The sequence below is a fragment of the Elgaria multicarinata genome, chromosome 11, assembly GCF_023053635.1.
Source record: "Elgaria multicarinata webbii isolate HBS135686 ecotype San Diego chromosome 11, rElgMul1.1.pri, whole genome shotgun sequence".
In the NCBI taxonomy this organism is placed as follows: Eukaryota; Metazoa; Chordata; class Lepidosauria; order Squamata; family Anguidae; genus Elgaria; species Elgaria multicarinata.
Genome location: NC_086181.1, coordinates 41,920,574 through 41,939,673, shown reverse-complemented (window position 1 = coordinate 41,939,673; position 19,100 = coordinate 41,920,574). Strand labels below are relative to the sequence as shown.

Genomic DNA, 19,100 nt, shown 5'->3' with positions numbered 1-19,100 from the left:
TAGTCCGCAACCCAGCATAGAGCCACTGAAAAGAAGGCAAACTCCATGTTAGGTATAATTAGAAAAGGAATGGAGAATAAAAGTTCCACTATCATATTGCCCTTATGCAAATCTATGGTGTGATCACCACACCTAAAAATGGTACTCTAGAACTGGGAAATGTACAGAAAAGATCGATAGAGGTGTACATAATTATGCCTGGTTTGGAGAATGTTGATAGGGAGACATTTTTCTCCGTCTCTCATAAAACTAGAACCCGGTGTCATCCCACAAAGGTGATGGGTAGGACATTAAGGACAGGTAAAAGGAAGTACTTCTTCACAAATAAAGTGGTGTGATGGATGGAAGAGTACAGCTGCACCTGTGTCCTGCTTGTGGGCTCCTGGACAACAGCTGTTCAGCCACTGCATGAACAGAATGCTGGACTAGATGGACTGGGGTCTGCTTCAGAATAGCTCTTCTTTTGTTCTTAACTAATGCACAAGTCTGTAAATGCACTGTTCAAAGGGAGGGAAGGTGGGGGCCGAAATTACATGTGCAAATTAGAACAAATTGCCCCCAATTCCCCCAAACCAAAAAAACATATCAGTCTCTAAAAATGTGGTGTGAATGAGTAAAAAAAAAGTTTTAATGTTGCAAAAATCCAATTAGGAAATTTTCTGCAAATTGGACATAAGGACATGTTGGAGAATTTGAAAACTTTTTGGCAGGTGAGTTCTCCTACTGGTGATGACATTTTGAGGGTGAATAGGGCATGCTGACATATTTCATAACTGAAAAGAACATTCTTGAACATCTCTACTCATTTGCTTTCTGGAGCAACCCCCAGGTGGGGGCTGCAGATGGTCTTTGCCAGTCAGGGAAGTCCTATGTGCAGCAAAGCTGATCTGGGCTACTCCCATTGTGGCCCTGAATGGAGAGCAGTGCAGACTAGATTGGCTCTGCCCTACCTTTGTGTGTCCCACATGTCCAGTTCACGACCATCCGGAATGGTTTGGGCGCGAGGCGGCTGTTGCCGGGAGGGGGGGAGGCAGAAATAAAGAAAGGGGACTAGTCATGTGCCAGACATGCAAGCAGTCCATGTGAGGCGGGGGTGGAGCCAGCCTATAAAGGCTCACCCCCACACGGCTATGGCCTCTTTCAATTTCGGCCCCCACCTTCCCTCCCTTTGAACAGTGTGGGACAAAACCAGTTGCTTCCTTTGCAGGAAGGGCTGAGTAAGAATTTTCACTGGCATCTAGTGATGACCAGTTTTTTGCCTACACCGTACTGGACTCAATCTTTAGAAAGGGTGGTTAAATAGGTCAACTTAATGCTAGGGTTTGTGTGGGAATTAGGGGAAGACAGAATAGGGACGGTAAGCACTATGGCACCTTTATGGTGATTGGCAGATCAGAGGTCCTGCTCCTCATGAGCTTTGCAGCTTGCGTGCCAGGATATGGTTTGCCTTTGCGGACCCTCTGGCACCATCTACTCGACTATGCAATCAGAGTGGGGATGATGTGGAGAGGTCTCACCAAACACTCAAGTGTAGTTGACAGTGGGGCTGGGTTACCCGACTCCCGTTTTCAACTCATTGCTCGCCCTGAGGGGCAGGCTAGAGCCTGTAGATAAACTATTACATTCCTGCACATTCACACACAGGTCCATGGAGTGAGCATCTCCGTGTGTAAATAAAGAGGCCCTAATTTTACCCCAATGTTATGCTTTATTTCTGGGAACTTCCTGCTACCCTCGCAACTTCCCCACAATGGGGGAAGGTGCATTGCAAATGAGAATGGGGTGAGTCCCCTTCATGTCTTCCCTTGAGGGTGAACAGGACTCAGCTGGCTTCAAATGCCCCTCACCTGTTCTGCAATGGAAAAATAGCAGGTGCACATGAAGGGGAAATTGCTCACTCCCCTTTGATTCTCTAATGGAGTGGTAAAGGGGACTCAAGGCTTGTCTATGCCAGGCAGGATATTCCACTATGAAAGTAATATGAAAGCAGTATATAAAAGGCAGGAGCCACATTACTGCTTCTTAGTGGTACTGAAGTGCACTGACATCTGTTGGGGCCCATGACACATCTACACCAAGCAGTATATAACACGATGAAAGTGGTATGTAAGCGGTATATGAAATGTGTCTTGTGGGCCCCAACAGTTGTTTGAGTACTTCAATTCTGCTGCAAAACAGGAGTGTGGCTCCTGCCTTTTATATACCGCTTTCATAATGGAATATCCTGCTTGATATAGATGAGCCCTCATTTGACTTCACACAATCCGCCTCTTTCCCAGAATGGGCAGATGATGAAGAAGAACCACCCCAAACAACTTTCTGAACGTTGAGACCGTAAAAACAAGAACAAAAACAGAACTGTTGTTTCCCCTGTCAAAGCAAAGTTTTCCCTGTCCTGTTGTGGTTTTGCTCAGCATTGAACTCTGGTAATTTGGAACCAAGTTCCAGTTCCCATTCCTTTAGAGAGCAGAGTTGACTTGTGCTCACAAATGAGGGAGCAATCATCATCATCATCATCCTCCAAACATGTTTGCTACTGAACGTACAAGCCATCACCGAAAGGCTGAAGTATTTTTCTTCCTTTGCAATTATCTTAATCAGCATAATTTGTTCACCTGGCCAAAGCTCCAAAGGTTTAAAAGAAGGCAGAAGAGAACCATTAAGAAGCATACATGGTCATAAATAAATCGCTTTGCCATGGGAAGCTGGGAAAAGGGCCAGGGATTTCTTCTCTACAGATCCATCTCTACAGCGCACTCTTTTTTCATCTTTTGAGACAGACATGAGATTGCTGGTAACCCTGTTGATGAGGATAACATCCAGCTTCCATTGGCTGAGCTCAACACCATCCAATGTGCATGAAGTCCAGGTGTTGCTGTACATGTCAACAACAGTGTGCCTGGAGAAAAGCTTTAACAATATGATGTTGTGGCTAATGCTGTTGTGCCTTCTACTGCCTCTCGCCATGTACCCATTCAACATAGATGTTGTGAAATGCCCTGAGAATGATCCTCTTCCTATTCCACATGAGTGGTACCAGCCGGGTGGTCTTGTCATTGGTTTGATTACTTCTCAGATTTTTTATGTTTTTGATGAGCTTTCTTTTGAGGAACATCCTTCTCAAAGGCTCTTTGATGTCCCACAGTAAGGATTTATCCCCCCCCCCCAACTTTTGCATTTTCTGAGCTATTCCTGACTGAAGGGGAAGAAAGAAAAATATATACTTGTTAAGTTGCTTAAAGAAACTGCATGTGGGATTGGCCCAACTAAAGGAAACACCTCTTTCTGCATGCAATACAGAAAGATGTGTATATTAGGTGCAATGCAGAATTTGTGGAGAACATGAAACACACCGCAACACCTTCAAAAAAAAAAAAAAAGGAAAGAAAGAAAAAAGGAAATGAAAGTAAAAAGGAATGATTCTTTAAAAGTTATGCATACTCACCGCCTCTTTTTAAAGAATATTGTACTCGGTAGAATATGAATATTTCTATGCATGCAATTTCTTGTTCTTTCATGGTTTTCTTTTCCTGATTTGTTTTCTGTTTAGTGGTTGTTGTTTTTTTAATTCACAATAAAAAGAAAGTGATTCACACACACACACACACACAAACACACACAAAAATAAGTTGTATCTTTGCTCCTATCTTGTTTAATTTTGTTCTGTTTGATTTAGAAAACATCATAAATTATTCAGATGGGCATTAGCTGACATTTTCAAATTGGAAAATTTGTATCTTACTCTAGGCTGAGAATGTGGTGATTCTTTCACAGTCTAAACTTAGGCTCAGACTGTTGTTAACTAAGATATCTCCATATTCTAAATGTAATTGTTTAACGAGCAATTACACAAATTCAAAGACTGCAATTTTTTTTAAAAAAAAAACACGTATGCAATGCATTTGGTTGCAAATCAGGAAACAGGATAAACATTTTCAGTGATAAACATCACTCAAATTGATGGGTGTTAAAATTATATTCTGCTCTTCAGGAAGCTCAGTTAGGATGGATTATGCTGGAGGGTTTTTTCCTACACAAATGGTGGTGGAGTGGTTGTACCTGAAGCAATAAAAGTTTGTAATAGTTGGATAATTTCTAGCCTCCTTTAGGGATTTTCTGCATGATTTATTTATTTATTTTTTTAAAAAATGTCTTTGGAATTTAATGTTCACCTTCTGACTTATACATTCCTTCTGGGAATAATTTTCAGTTTGCTGCCTATTTGAGCAACCTGTCCATTAGTAAATAGAGTAGGACTATTACCTTTGCCTGGTTGACAGTGTTGCCAATCCCAAATGCTTTGTAAATATATAGTGGTACTCCTTTGTTTTGGAAGGCAGGAAAATATGGAGATGAAATGTAAGAACATAGGAACATAAAAAGTGTCAATGCTAGATCAGACCAAGGGTCCATCTAGTTAACACAGTGGCCAACAAGTTGTCGAGCAGGCACCAACAAACAGGAAACGGTGCAACAGCACCCTTCCACCCATGTTCCCCAGCAACTGGTGCACATAGGCCTACTGCCTTGAATACTGAAGGAAGCACATAACCATCAGGGCTAGTAGCCATTGATAGCATTCTCCTCCAGGAATTTATCCAACCCCTTTTTAAAGCCATTCAAATTGGTGTCCATCACTACAACTTGTCATAGTAAATTACATAATTTAACTATGTGGTGTGTGAAGCAGTTTTATTCTCAATTCCTTTTCTTATAATGCCTAGCATGGAGTTTGCCTCATTTACAGCTGCAGTACACTGGGGCCACAGCTAGACCTAAGGTTTATCCCTGGATCATCCAGGGGTCAAACCTGTTCATCTAGGTGACACACAGGGGATCCAGTGCTCAGGCAGGGGTGAACCCTGGATGATCCCAGGTTAAACCTTAGGTCTAGCTATGGCCTGGGTTGATATTTTCATCAAGGTGTCCACCACATCCCCAAGATCTCTTTCTTATTTGGTCACTGCCAGCTCAGATCCCATCATGTTGTACTTGAAGTTGGGTTCCTTTGCCCCAATGTGCATCACCTTACACTTGCTTACATTGAACCTCATCTGCCATTTGGATGCCCACTCTCCCAGCTTGGAGAGATCCCTTTGGAGCTCTTCACCAAACCTTTTGTGTTTTAACAACCTTAACTAGTTTGGTGTCATCAGCAAACTTGGCCACTTCATGGCTCACTCCAAATCCCAGATCATTTATAAACAAGTTGAAAAGAATTGGTTCCAATTCATCGCTGTGGAACCCCACTATTTACTTCCCTCCATTGGGAGAATTGACTATTTATTCCTATTCTTTTCCTTAACCAGTTACTGCTCCTTACAAAGACCTCTCTTCTTATACCCTGACTAATAAGTTTGTTCAGGAGGTTTTGGAGAGGGACTTTATCAAAAGCCCTTTGGAGTCCAAGTAAACTGTGTCTACTGGATCACCCCTGTCTACATGTTTGTTGACACTCTCAAAGAATTCTAGAAGATTAGTGAGACAGAACTTGTCTTCATGGAAGCCATGTTGATTCTTCTTCATCATGACATGCCCTTCTATATGCTTACTAATTTTGTCTTTAATAGTGCTTTCAACCAGTTTACCTGGAACGGATGTCAAGCTAACCAGCCTGTAATTTCCCAGATCTCCCTTGGATCCCTTTTTAAAAATGGGTGTTACATTGGACATTTTCCAGTCCTCTGGTACAGAGACTAGGCTCAGGGACATGATGAATATTTTTGTTAGAAGGTCCGCCATTTCATTTTTTATTTCTTTGAGACATCTAGGATGGATACCATCTGGGCCTGGTTATTTACACATTTGGATATGTGTAAAACATATCCTAATGTTTTGTTTCTGTGATGAAGTTTGGGAGACAATGCCCCTTTCTAAACCTAAAGGTTATCCCAGGCAAATGGAAGGGTCATCCCTGCCTGCTCCCAGATCCCCTGTTTGTCATTTGGAACCTGTTTGCAAATAGGTGCAAAAAATGTGGAGCCTATCAGGAAAGAGAGAGGGGGTGGCAACCCAAATTTGGCATGAAAACATGGTTGAATGCACAGGGATAAAAAACCAGACTTTTAAGGTATAGGCACTCAAAGCCCTCTGCCTAGATAGATGAAGCTGACATTTCCCCCCTCCCAGATTCACATTTTTAAAACCTCAAGTTGTTGTTGTTCCTTTTATGCAAAATTTGGCAAGTTCTTCTAAAAAAAATGGAGTGAATAAAATTCTCATCCATTCATAGGTTGTGAAGAGTACTTGGCTTTGCATGTAAATTAGTTGGTAATAACAGAACTTAACACAGCCCCCTGTAAGTGTCAGCTGAAATTTGGCAGTATTCAGTGATGTCAAAGTTATGGTGGCGGAGGACACAAATATGGCCAAGAATGCATGTGATCCATGGCCCCCATGTTGCCCATTCTGATTTTAGATATTTTTTTCCTGACATGATCCTCACACAATGTCTCATGCACAATGCTGCATCACATATTCATTTTTAGAAAGTTGGATGTACTCTTAGTCTAGCCAGAAAATACGGCAACCAGGAAGTGATAGCAGTGATAATACTTGAGCAGATGGTTAGACTACTTCCTTCTGGATTAATCTTAGCCGTTCAGAGGCGGTACGTGGCATTATGGGATTCTGAAATATTGACTTCATCTTTTGTAGAATTCTTTCCTGAAATAATACCCTCTCTATATTGGCAGTGTGGTGACGAAGTTCTACCAGCACAGTCTTGCCTTGACATTTGCAGTAAATGAGATCAACAGGAATCCTAAAATCTTGCCCAATGTCACACTTGGATTCCACATCTATGACAGCTACTACAATACAAGGATGACCTACAGGACCACCCTGGATTTGCTCTACAAACTGCATAGATTTGTCCCCAACTACAAATGTGACACCCAGAAAAAACTGGTAGCCATCATTGGGGGTCTTGGCATTGAAACCTCCTCCTGTATAGCAGAGGTCTTACAAATTTACAACATTCCACAGGCAGGCATGGGGAATGGGATGTCAGGAAATCTCTTGTACTTCTCAGTGTTGTTTTATGGTTGAGAAGTACACAGATGCATTAATTACAAGAGTAAACTTGAAAAATAGTCCCATGATTTGAGAATATTCCTCTGGAAAGGATTGTGATTTCAATTATCACAGAACATACAAATTTCTTCAAAGTTATTAGTATATTTCTCTCTTTTGGGAAGAGCATAAACATGCACATGCATACAGAAATTGCCCCTAACATACACTAAAATATGTGTACATGTTATTTCAGCTCACATATGGCTCATTTGCCTCAGAAGAGACTGAAACCATGCAGATGTCATCATTTTACCGTATGGTCCCAAATGAAGATCATCAGTATATAGGCATAATCCAGTTACTTCAACATTTTGGGTGGACATGGGTTGGAATCTTTATAGTGGATGACAACAATGGAGAACATTTCCTGCAGGTCCTGGAGCCATTGCTATCCCAGCATGGAATCTGTTCAGCCTTCACAGAAATAATACCACAAGTTCACCTGGACGATTGGGATAAAAATTATGATGTAATGTTAAGCATATTTTTCCGATTCAGAGATGACAGAGTCAGTGTATTTATCTTGCATGGTGAATCTTTGACCATTGCAATGTTGAGAACAGTTATATTTTTGCAAGGTCCTGAAAACCAGGGAAACACTTCTTTTGGAAAAATATGGATTGTAACAACTCAGGTTGATTTCATATCAACAGGTCTTCAGAAGGGTTGGGATTATCAGATGTTTGAGGGTTCCATTGCGTTCATGATTCACTCAAAAGATATTTTAGGGTTCAAGGAATATCTTGAAAGCATAAAGCCTAAGTGGACTCAAAGAACAACCTTTCTCAAAGATATCTGGGAACAAGCGTTTGATTGTATATTTCCAGATTTAAGCATGTTGGCAGAAAGCAATGAAACATGTACTGGACAGGAAAAGCTAGCTAGTCTTACTACAGATCTTTTTGAAACGCACATGACTGGCCAAAGCTACAGTATCTATAATGCCGTTTATGCTTTAGCTCATGCTTTGCATTCCATGGACATATCTAGATCAAAGCCCAGGCCAATGGTGTGGGTTCATGGTGTTGACCTTCAATCTTTGCAGCCTTGGCAGGTAATGTCTATAGAACAGAAATTAATTTCAATGAAGAGATAAGTCTTATATGCAGTTACTTCCAGCTTTCTCCTCTTATTGTTACTGGGGGAAAGGTGTTGTACAAAGTTATGTTGATTTACTGTACATTTCCTTCTATATTTCCAGCTTGAAAAGAATTTCACATCATTTCCTCTCAGTGTCTTTTTCTCTTTCCACTAGCTCCATGCATATCTTGATGGCATTGTGTTTAACAACTCAGCAAAGGAAACCATGTCATTTAATGAAAAAAGGGAAATGGGAGGAGGATTTGATGTTGTGAATATGGTGACCTTCCCAAATAAGTCCTTCCAGAAAGTGAAAGTTGGTAGGTTGGATCCCAGTTCTCCTGAAGGAGAAGAACTCACGTTTAATGAGGATATGATTGTGTGGCACAGATGTTTTAACCAGGTATGGATTCTGTGACAGTCTTGATTGATTATTTATTTTCCAAATGTGTAATCAGGGTTCACAAAATGTCCTATCTGTCTAAGCTGATCTTGAGAAAGGTGATAAAACTCTTGAAGAATGTCACTGCTGAGCACATTCATCAACTGTGATGGTGAAGAGTGAAATATCTGTGTTAAGATGTATAGATACAGATGTTGATATGTAGTCTCAATGAAGATATTGGCATTCACCTAGAAGGCCTTGTAGACTATTAATTCCATCAAAGGTGTTTTCCTCTGATCATCCAAATTTTTAATGAAAACAAGCTCTTCAAAATCAACATGTTCATGCATGGTTAAAAATTAGGCATGTGCTCCGCTCCGATTAGGGTGGTGCGTTAGAGGTTAGAGCCGCGCCAAAAAACAGGGGATGATGGGATTGCCTTGAGTCTGGGCATCCATGTGGACACATGGATAAGCTATCATGGTGCCGAGTTTGAGGTTTCTAACATGCAAATTGACGGAGCTATCCCAAGGGGTCTGAATGGGGTGCCCGATTTTCAAAAATTCCCCAAAAATCAGGGGATGATGGGATTGCCTTGAAACTTGGCATGCGTGTGTATACGTCCATGAGGTGTCATGGTGCCAAACATGAGGTTTCTATCTTGAACAGAAAAAAAGTTGTATAATTTTTTAGCTTTCAATGCAACCCTATGGGGGGAAAAAACGGAGCTCCGATCCGGATCTGGAGCTCCGAGCGGAGCGGAGCGGAAGTGGGCGGAGCGGGGGCGGGGCGGAGCGGCCCGCTCTGAAAATCGCAGATCTGCAAGTGAAGCGGAGCGGGGGGTCCGTGCACACCCCTATTAAAAATGTTATTCATTGTTCTTACCTGACATACTTTGTAAATGGTTTGGTTGCCTAATGCCTATATTATTTTGTTCTCTATTAGAGCTGTGCACCAGGCCCCAAGAACTGCTTCAAGGCCCGATCCAGAACTTTAGGATCAGGCCCGAACCGGTTCATGCTAATCCAACCCTCCCCTGACCCATTCCAGATTGGATCCTGAAGTGAGATCTGAAGGTTCAGATCATGATTCTCCTGTCATTTTGACCCTCTTCCCCACTTACTTGCCTCCTCAACAGATGGGAGGTAAGTTGTGAAGGGGGGACAAAATGGGGGTGAATAAGTCCCCCACCCCCTTACCAGACTCCACCATCTGCCACTGCATGAACTGCGGCTGTGGTGGGCAGATTAGCCAGGTAAGCCCTCCCTCCCCTCCACCTACCTGCCTCTCTCGTGGTCTGTTGCCCGCTTCAACTGAGGCCCAGGCTTCAAACCGGAAGAGCAGGCTGCAGAGGCAAACAAAGCCTTAGGAGGAGAGATTGAAAGAACCTGGCATGTTTAGCTGGAGAAGATAAGATTGAGAGGAGACATAATAGCACTCTTCAAATGCTTAAAAGGCTGTCCCACAGAGGAGGGCCAGGATCTCTTCTCAATCATCCCAAACTGCAGGATATGGAATAAGGGGCTCAAGATACAGGAAGCCAGATTCTGGCTGGACATCAGGAAAAATATCCTGTCACTTAGAGCAGTATGATATTGGAACCAATTTCCTACGGAGGTCATGGGCTCTCCAACACTAGAGGCATTCAAGAGGTAGCTGGACAGCCATCTATTATTTAGATTCCTGCAATGAAAAGGTTTTGGACCAGATGGACTTATAGCCCCCTTCCATCACTACTATTCTATTATTGATGATTGTTTGAAGTTTAATACCTTTGTTTTATGTTTGAAAAAGTATGATACAAACAATGTTGGAGTTTGTCCATGGGGGGGGGGGAATCCACTCCTTTTGCAGTGCACCCTATATGCACTGATTGGATAGGAAATTCACCTGGAAGGATGTGGCCCCATTCAAAAAATAGGTGGATGATGTGCTTTTCTTATCACAACAATTAATGAAAATAATAATAATAATAATAATAATAATAATAATAATAATAATTTCATTTCTTACCTGCCTCTTCATTTTGATCAAGGCAGAGAACAGCAGTAAGTATAAAATACATGAAATACTGATTAGAACCATAGTAGATATTGTTAAAACATCCTAAAAACATCTTAAAAGCATCCTAAAAGCATCCTAAAATTCCACTGGATAGGCCTGAAGGAAGAGAACAGTCTTTATTGCTTTCTTAAATGCTAAAAGACTGTTAAGTTGATGAATCTCATAGAAAAATGGGTTGCAATATAAATAAAGTTAGGAGTATTAAGAGAACTGTGGCAATGAGGGAAAGATGAGGAGGGTTGGTTGACATTCTTGGATGTAATAGTTGGATGGACCAGGATGAACCCTGAAACATGGATGGTTTAGAAAAATTGTTAAGAAATTGTATTGCATAGTCTGGCTGTCCACTCATGGAATGTTAAAAATCAAGTGACACAGAGTATACTAATTAGTGCCATCACTGTCCATATTGGACAATATGCTGAAACATCTAAAAAGTCAAATGGAGAATGGGATTGTAGGAACAGACATCAGCTTCCTTTGCTGAGAAATAACAACAAAAACAAAAACAACATTTTTTTTCATTTTTCTCTTTTTTATTTTGAGTACACAACAAAACACTAAATCATGAAAAAGAGAAATATATGGATAAATAGGCCTTAACTAGATGTAAGGTTTATCCTGGAGTGGTCCCTGCTTGCTCCTGGGATATCCTGTGTGTCATTTACATGAGTAGGGATGACCCCAGGACAATCCTGGGACAAACCTTAGGTCTAGTTAAGGCCATAGTTGGCTTTTCTTGAAACTTATGCATAAATCTTCCACATTTTTTTTAAAAAAATATATATGAATGGTATACCTGATGGAAAAAATGATGGTATTCCTCTAAAAAAGATAGCAAGCTCTGAAGAATTGTTTCATTACCAAAAAGGATTGGATGGGTTAAAAAGACTTTTGTTTCCTGTAAGATAGAAATCAGTTTGGGAACTATCCCCTGCAAAACTTTCTCTCTCTCTCTCTCTCTCTCTCTCTCTCTCTCTCTCACACACACACACACACACACACACACACACACACACACACGAACACACACTTTTTAAATAGAGTATAGTTAAATCACAGCTGTATGATTCAAAATGTATGACCAAGCAACCTTCAGTATGTGGAGAAAACGAAGATACATGTCTCAAATTAGACACAGAATATGAAATGGAATGTGGGGAGTGTTATGTCTGCTATGCGGAAAAGAAAGGTAGACCTCTCATACTTGGGATAAAATAGTATATTACAGTTATCAAATATAACAAAAATAGGATTAAATGAGCACTCTATGCAAGAAGAAACAAGCAGGCTAAACAATTAATTCAGGAAACATATTTCAAGGAATGAATCATGCATAGAGAAGGTCCCAGGTTCCATCCATGGATAAATCAATATTTAAAATTGTTTTCCACTGTCTTGATGGATTTTCAGATGGCAAGATAGAATGTGAATGGTAATATTACATGTTTGATTAGGAACCCTGGATGTGGACAGCTATCCTCATTCGTGACCTTCTTTCCTGTATATGGATAGGTGCTTCCCATTTCTGTCTGTAATGAACACTGTCAGCCTGGTAATGAAAAGAAAAAGAAGGAAGGGGAAAAGTTTTGCTGTTATGATTGCAATCCATGCTCAGAAGGGAAGATTTCAAACGAGACTGGTAATGTATTGTAGTTCTCCCATTTTTCCATGCAACTCTGGGTGTTTTTCCCTAATGAAAAAGAGCTGAAATGGGAGCTTCCTCTCTTTATTTTTTCCAGATATGAATGACTGTTTCAAATGCCCAGAAGATCATTATCCAAACAAGAATAAACATGGTTGCATTCCAAAAGTTATGAACTTCCTGTCTTACGGTGAACCTTTAGGGATCAGTTTAACCTCAGTTGCCATTTCTTTTTCTCTGATCACAGCCTTGGTGCTGGGCATTTTCATCAACCAGAGAGATACGCCCATAGTCAAAGCCAATAACCGGGACCTCACCTACACTCTGCTCATCTCCCTCCTCCTCTGCTTCCTCTCTTCTTTGCTATTCCTCAGACAACCAGGGAAACTGACCTGCCTTCTCCGACAACCAACTTTCGGCATCATCTTCTCAGTGGCTGTTTCTTGTGTCTTGGCAAAAACCACACTTGTTTCCCTGGCATTCAGAGCCACAAAGCCTGGATCTGGGTTAAAGCGATGGGTTGGGAAAACACTGGCTCATTTCATTGTCCTTCCATGCTCCCTTATTCAAGCCACCATTTGTGTCATCTGGCTGGCAACCACTCCTCCTTTCCCTGACTTTGACATGCACTCTGTGACTGAAGAAATCATCCTGATATGTAATGAAGGCTCAGTCACCATGTTTTACTGTGTCCTGGGCTACCTGGGTTTCCTGTCCATTGCCAGTTTCATTGTGGCCTTCCTGGCCCGCAAGTTACCTGACAGTTTTAATGAAGCCAAGTTTATTACATTCAGCATGTTGGTGTTTTGCAGTGTGTGGATCTCTTTTGTTCCAACTTACTTCAGCACAAAAGGCAAAGCCATGGTGGCTGTGGAGATCTTCTCCATCTTGTTCTCCAGTGCTGGGTTGCTGGGCTGCATCTTTTTCCCCAAAGGCTACATTATAGTGTTGAGGCCCGAACTGAACAGCAGGGAGCACTTAATAAGGAGATAGTTACATATGTCTTCCACCTGTTGTACTTTTGATACCATTGATCATAGTATCTTACTGGACTGGTTCTGCGAGATGGGAGTAGGAGGCACTGTGTTTCAGTGGTTCTGCTCCTATTTGCAGGACCGACTCCAGAGAGTGGTATTGGGGGATTCCTGTTCCACCCCATGGCAATTAAGCTGTGGGGTGCCACAGGGTTCTATTCTATCCCCCATGCTGTTCAACATCTATATGTAGCCGTTGGGTGAGGTCATTAGGGGTTTGGGGGTTGGGTGCCATCAGTATGCTGATGATATTCAGCTCTACTTCTCCTTGTCATTGGAGTCAGCTGGGGCTGTGAAGGTGCTGGACCATTGCCTGGAGGCTTTAATGGGCTGGATGACGGCCAATAAACTGAAGCTTAATCCTGATAAGATGGAAGCTCTGTGGATTGGTGGCGACCTGTTCTGAATGAGGTGGCACTCCCTCTGAAGGAGAAGGGGAATAGCTTGGGAGTACTCCTAGATCCACCTTTCCTGGACAGGGACAACCTAGCCACAGTAGTGTATGCATTGTTAACTTCCCAATTAGACTACTGCAATGCACTCTATTTGGGGCTGCCCTTGAAGATGACTCAGAAGTTGCAACTATTGCAAAATGCAGCAGCTAGACTGCTGGTGGGTACATCTTACAGAGACCACATAACACCGGTCTTAAAGGAATTGCACTGGTTGACTATACGCTTCCGGTCGGAATGCAAGGTGTTGGTAAATTAGGGGTGTGCACGGACCCCCCACTCCGCTTCACTTCCAGATCCGCGATTTTCAGATCGGGCCGCTTCACTCCACCCCCGCTCCGCCCATGCCTGCTCCGGTCCGCTGTGGAGCTCCGGATCCGGATCGGAGCTCCATTTTTCCCCCATAGGCTTGCATTAAGCTAAAAAAGAATACAACTTTTTTTCTGTGAAAGTTAGAAACCTCATGTTTGGCACCATGACACCTCATGAAGGTATACACACGCACACCAAGACTCAAGGCAAACCCATCATCCCCTGATTTTTGGGAAATTTATGAAAATCCAACACCCCATTCACACCCCTTTCGATAGCTCCGTCAATTTGCACGTTGGAAACCTCAAACTCACCACCATGATAGCTTATCCAGGGACACACACGCATGCCCAGACTCAAGGCAGTCCCATCATCCCCTGATTTTTGGGAAATTTATGAAAATCCAACACCCCATTCACACCCCTTTCCATAGCTCCGTCAATTTGCACGTTAGAAACCTCAAACTCACCACCATGATAGCTTATCCAGGGACGGACGGACACACCCAGACTCAAGGCAGTCCCATCATCCCCTGTTTTTTGGTGGGGCTTAAACCTGCAGACATCTCAATGGGGCCATTTCAAAGGAAATCCCAAGATGCCATGAATTGGGGAGTATGAATCTTCTTCCACACTTGAAAAATGGATTTGGAACTTTCAAAACTCCAAGTGAGTGCAGGAAGGACTTCTCCCCTGAGTCAAAGCCAGACACACACAACATCCCTGCGAGGCGGGCAGGGGAGGAGAGAGGGAAGGCAGGCAGGCAGGCAGCAGACATTTCTGGGGGCATAAGGAAGTGAGCCAAGGATAAGCAAGTAATGCATATAAAATGGAATAAATAAATAAATAAATAAACGAAGGAGGGGTGGAATTAAAAGCAGCAGTGTTGCTGAATAAACAACAAGAAGAACTTAAAAAAAAAGGCTATATCTGTCTTTTACCAGCAATAGGGGGACGTGCCCAGGGGAGGGGGAAGCAGCTGCCAATTTGACTGGTCCTAGTGACCAGTCTTTTAAGAAGCAAGGCTGTCAGTTCAACTCATGAAAGCCATTGCTCCACCACGAGAGCTCTGAAAAGTAGAACTCTCACTTCAACTCATGATAGGCATTGCTCCACCGGGTTACTCTCTTTGGAAGGCTCTGATGGCTCTCCAAGTACAGGAGAGAGTGAGGGCACATCCACATGGGATGTCCTAGGGGAGCTCATCCCCTTGCACCACATCTTTTCAGTTGTTCCCCAAAGTTAGGGTGGGTAGCAGTGCTGTGTTTCTATCTCTTATTATTGGCTTAGTATATGATTTCACAGGTTGTGTTTGTGCATTTGGTGGGGCTACTGTTTTAAAAAACATTGGGAAAAGTCCGTTCAGAGTAGAAAGAGAAGTTTCCCAGAATCCCAAGTTACCCGTTTTGCCTATCCCCTCCTCCAACTTTGGGATCATGTGATCATGACCGGGAGTTGACTCTGCCCCTCAGCCCTTCAGAAAAGGTATTTTCCCGCCGGTTTTTAAAAAAATTATAGCACACGAACCACAGCACGCAGCGAGCTGAGAGTAGTCTCAAAATGACCCCCATCCACGACTCTCCAAGCACAAGAATTTTCAGAAAGATAGCTTCAAAAACAACACAGTTATCCTCCTTTCTTTTCCGCAATGCAATCCTATGGGCGAAATGTTTCAAGATGGAGATCGGATCGGACCGCGGAAACCGGAGTTCTCCGAAAATGGGCGCTTCTCTTCACCTTGCTTCTAGGGGTCCGCGGTCCACTTCTACTCCGCCTCTGGGCAAGGCGGAGCAGGCCTATTCGCTCCTGCTTCTGTGCTTCTAATCGGAGCAGAGCACATGCCTATTGGTAATGACATTTAAAGCCCTAAATGGCTTGGGACCGCGATACTTGAGGTAGCACCTCTACTTATATATGCTTCCCTAAGACTTGAGATCTGTTAGATGAGCCCTTCTCCACATCCCACCAGCACAACAAATTCGCTATAATGGGACAACAGAGATGGCTTTCTCTGTTGTGGCACCCCAACTGTGGAATGCCCTTCCCTTGGAGGCCCGACTGTCGCCAACACTGATTTTATTCTGGCACCAAGTGAAAACATGGCTTTTTAACAAAGCTTTTAATGGTTGAATTCACTAAGTTGGCACACTGTTTTAACTGTTTTAATAGTTTTACTGCTTTTAAATTATACATTGTTTTAACTTGGTTTATGTTTTAATTTGTTTTTAGCTGTTTATATTTACTGTTTTATACTGTATGCTTTTATATGTATGCTGCCCTGAGATCTTATTGATATAGGGTGGGATATAAATGTTTTAAATAAATAAATAATACTGTCAGTTCTGTTGGAGAAAAGTTTCCAGAACTGGATGGCATAGTATAATAATAATAATCAGTTGCAATTAACTTGAGGGTTTCTCCTAAATTTCTGTTGATTCTGGGACTGACCATTTAAATGAAATTTGACACTTTTAATGAAGACAAGTTTATCACATTCAGCAAGTTGACAGTTAGGGCCGGCCCTATGATAATTTCCCCCTTTGGCACCCTTTCAGTTCAGCTTGCTGAACCCCTCAGTTAGGCACCCTGGCCTGCCACACGGCTTGCCCACCCCTAAGTCTGGCCCTGTTGCAAGTTTTCAGTGTGTGGTTCTCTTTTGTTCCAATCTGAGTTCAAGTGACAAAGATATCTTGGCTGTGAAGATCTTCTCCATCTTAACCTCCAGTGCTGTATTATTGTTTTGCATCTTTTCCATTAGATGTTACTTTGTTGTGCTGAGGCCTGAACTGAAAAGCAGGCAACAAATAATGAGGATGATGCTTTACAGAATTTGCTTGTTTTCTTCTTATTATATTGTTATGTATGCTGAACCAAAGATTCATGAGCATATAGATTAATATAACAGTAATTTTACATTCTCTCAGTCTACTTCTTCCATTGCCTTTTCTGCTATCTTATCCTAGAACTTGTTCTGTGATGGAAGTCTCATGGTGAGTGTTCCAGTGTGGACAAATCACGCTACTGCTTTATAGCAGTATGGAAGTGCACTGACAACTGCCCATTGACACATACTGTATACCACTTACATACCACTTTCGCCATCATCATCATCATCATCATCATCATCATTATTATTTGCATTTATAACCTGCCTTTTTTCCCAAGGAACACCAGGTGGCATATATAATTCTCCTCCTCTCCGCTTTATCCTCATAACAACAACCCTATGAGGTAGGTTGGGCTGAGAGTCTGTGACTGGCCCAAAGTCACCCAGTGGGTTTCCATGGCTGAGTGGGGATTAGAACCCAGATTTCATGACTTCCAGTCCAAAACATTATATCATTCTTGGTGTGGCTTCTGCCTTTTATATACCACTTTCATAGTGCAATATCCTGCTTGGTGTAGATGAGGCCTAGACCTCTGTGAGTGTTCTCAGAGCAAAGATGGAGGAGTGTCCCAGAAAGCCACCTCTTTGTTTCAGCACTGGGCAAGAAACCGTCTTTTTGCAGGAGGGTCTCCCAGACTGAAGCATCATCTTGGTGGCCTGAGCAGTGCCACCCTGTTTGGACAGGGGCTTTGCTGAAAGGCCAAATGCCCTTGTCTGTCAGGTCTCCCAGACAAGGGAGGGGTTTCAGGCCATGAGGTAAGATGTTCCTAGCAAAGGCTCCTCGCCTTTGCCTTAGCTTCTAAAGGGAGGTGTGACTTCCTCCAGATTGCTTGACAGACAACAAGCCTTCCAGACTACTTCTAATGGATTCTTAGCTAAACTTCAAGACCTTAATTATTCCTGACAATCCTGGGGGCTAAGGAAATTGTTTCCCTTAATGTTTTGTTGGACTCCAACTTACATCAGCCCAAGTTTGCATGTCCAATAGTCAGGGAGGATGATAGTTGTATGTAGTCGAACAATTTTGAGGAGCAGAAGTTCCCCAGATTTCTTCTATGCTTTATGAGTCAAGTTTACTACAGTATAATATAGCATCTAATGGGATGGGATGAAAAAGAAACAAAACAATGCATGTCCTACAAATGATGTTTAAGAATCAATATGGCTATCATTTAGAAGCACGATTGAGGATAATATCAAGGATCACCTCCCCCCTTGTAGGTTCTGTGCTTAAGGCTGCAATAATATATATCAACTTCCCTGTGGGTAAGCAAAAGACTGTTCTGAACACATGCAAAAGACTGTTCTGAAAGTGCTTACACAAAATGTACTCTCCAATTCTACCTTCATGATTATAGTTGATAAATTGGGAGAGTGGGGATTTGTTTCAGGGATGCTATTCAAGGCCAAGGGCATATTGGTAGTGGAGGCAAGTTAATAAAGTGTCATTGCACAAATTTGCATCCATTGTCAAGACAACAGCTTCATATTCGGGTCTTACTTTCCTGTTGTGGTTTTGGTCAGCGTTAATGTCTTGTCATTTTCTGATTTCTTTGGGGAACAGAGAAGTCTGAATATGTATGGAGTGGAAAAAGCCAACCTGTTTTCCACCAAAAGTGGCACTCTTCCAAAAGAGTCCATGCTTTGGAGAAGTAATTATCTCCCCCCTTGCAATTATTGAAATCACAATAAATTGTTTACTTGGCCAAATCTCCAAAGGCTTTCCAGAATTTAATAGGAGGAATAAAAACAAAAATCAAGGCTGACAGTGGTTATAAGTCTACTTTTTTTGTTGTTGTTGCTCTGGAGAACTGGGAATAGGGGCAAGAGGCAGGCAGGGCTTTATCAGCATCATCTCTGACAGTTTCCTTTGTCTTTGCTTTTTGTTTTTGTTGCTCCTGACAAACTTGAATTGTAGTCCTGGCAATCTAAGGTACTTTCCAGGCATTTGTAACCCCATTGATTCTAGCAGTAAAGTGGGCAAGTTCCCCTTCTAGAGCTGTGTTGGCAAAGTCAGGCACCATCAAAATGCAATAGACGTTAGGCAGCCATTGTACATGTCAACAATGTTGTGCGTAGAGAAAAGCTTTAATTCCAGGATGTTGGGTCTACTGGTATTCCTGCTTCTGCTGCCTCCCATTATGTGCCAATTCAAATTGGATACC

General features: G+C 42.3%; 1 protein-coding gene across 1 annotated transcript; it reads left to right on the top strand.

Annotated features, from left to right (window-relative positions):
* The first annotated feature begins 2,965 nt into the window (after positions 1 to 2,965).
* LOC134405924 (vomeronasal type-2 receptor 26-like) lies at positions 2,966 to 13,244 on the top strand. Its single transcript, XM_063137173.1, has 6 exons — positions 2,966 to 3,144; positions 6,696 to 6,949; positions 7,731 to 8,131; positions 8,333 to 8,560; positions 12,122 to 12,248; positions 12,349 to 13,244. The coding sequence occupies exons 1-6, from the start codon at positions 2,966 to 2,968 to the stop codon at positions 13,242 to 13,244; spliced, it is 2,085 nt and encodes a 694-aa protein (XP_062993243.1).
* Positions 13,245 to 19,100: the final 5,856 nt, after the last annotated feature.

Coding starts and splice junctions, on each gene's coding strand:
- LOC134405924 (XM_063137173.1), top strand. CDS start 2,966: ATGTACCCATTCAACATAGATGTTGTGAAATGCCCTGAGAATGATCCT. Junction 8,132..8,332: donor AATCTTTGCAGCCTTGGCAG/GTAATGTCTATA, acceptor TCTTTCCACTAG/CTCCATGCATATCTTGATGG. Junction 8,561..12,121: donor GGCACAGATGTTTTAACCAG/GTATGGATTCTG, acceptor GTATATGGATAG/GTGCTTCCCATTTCTGTCTG.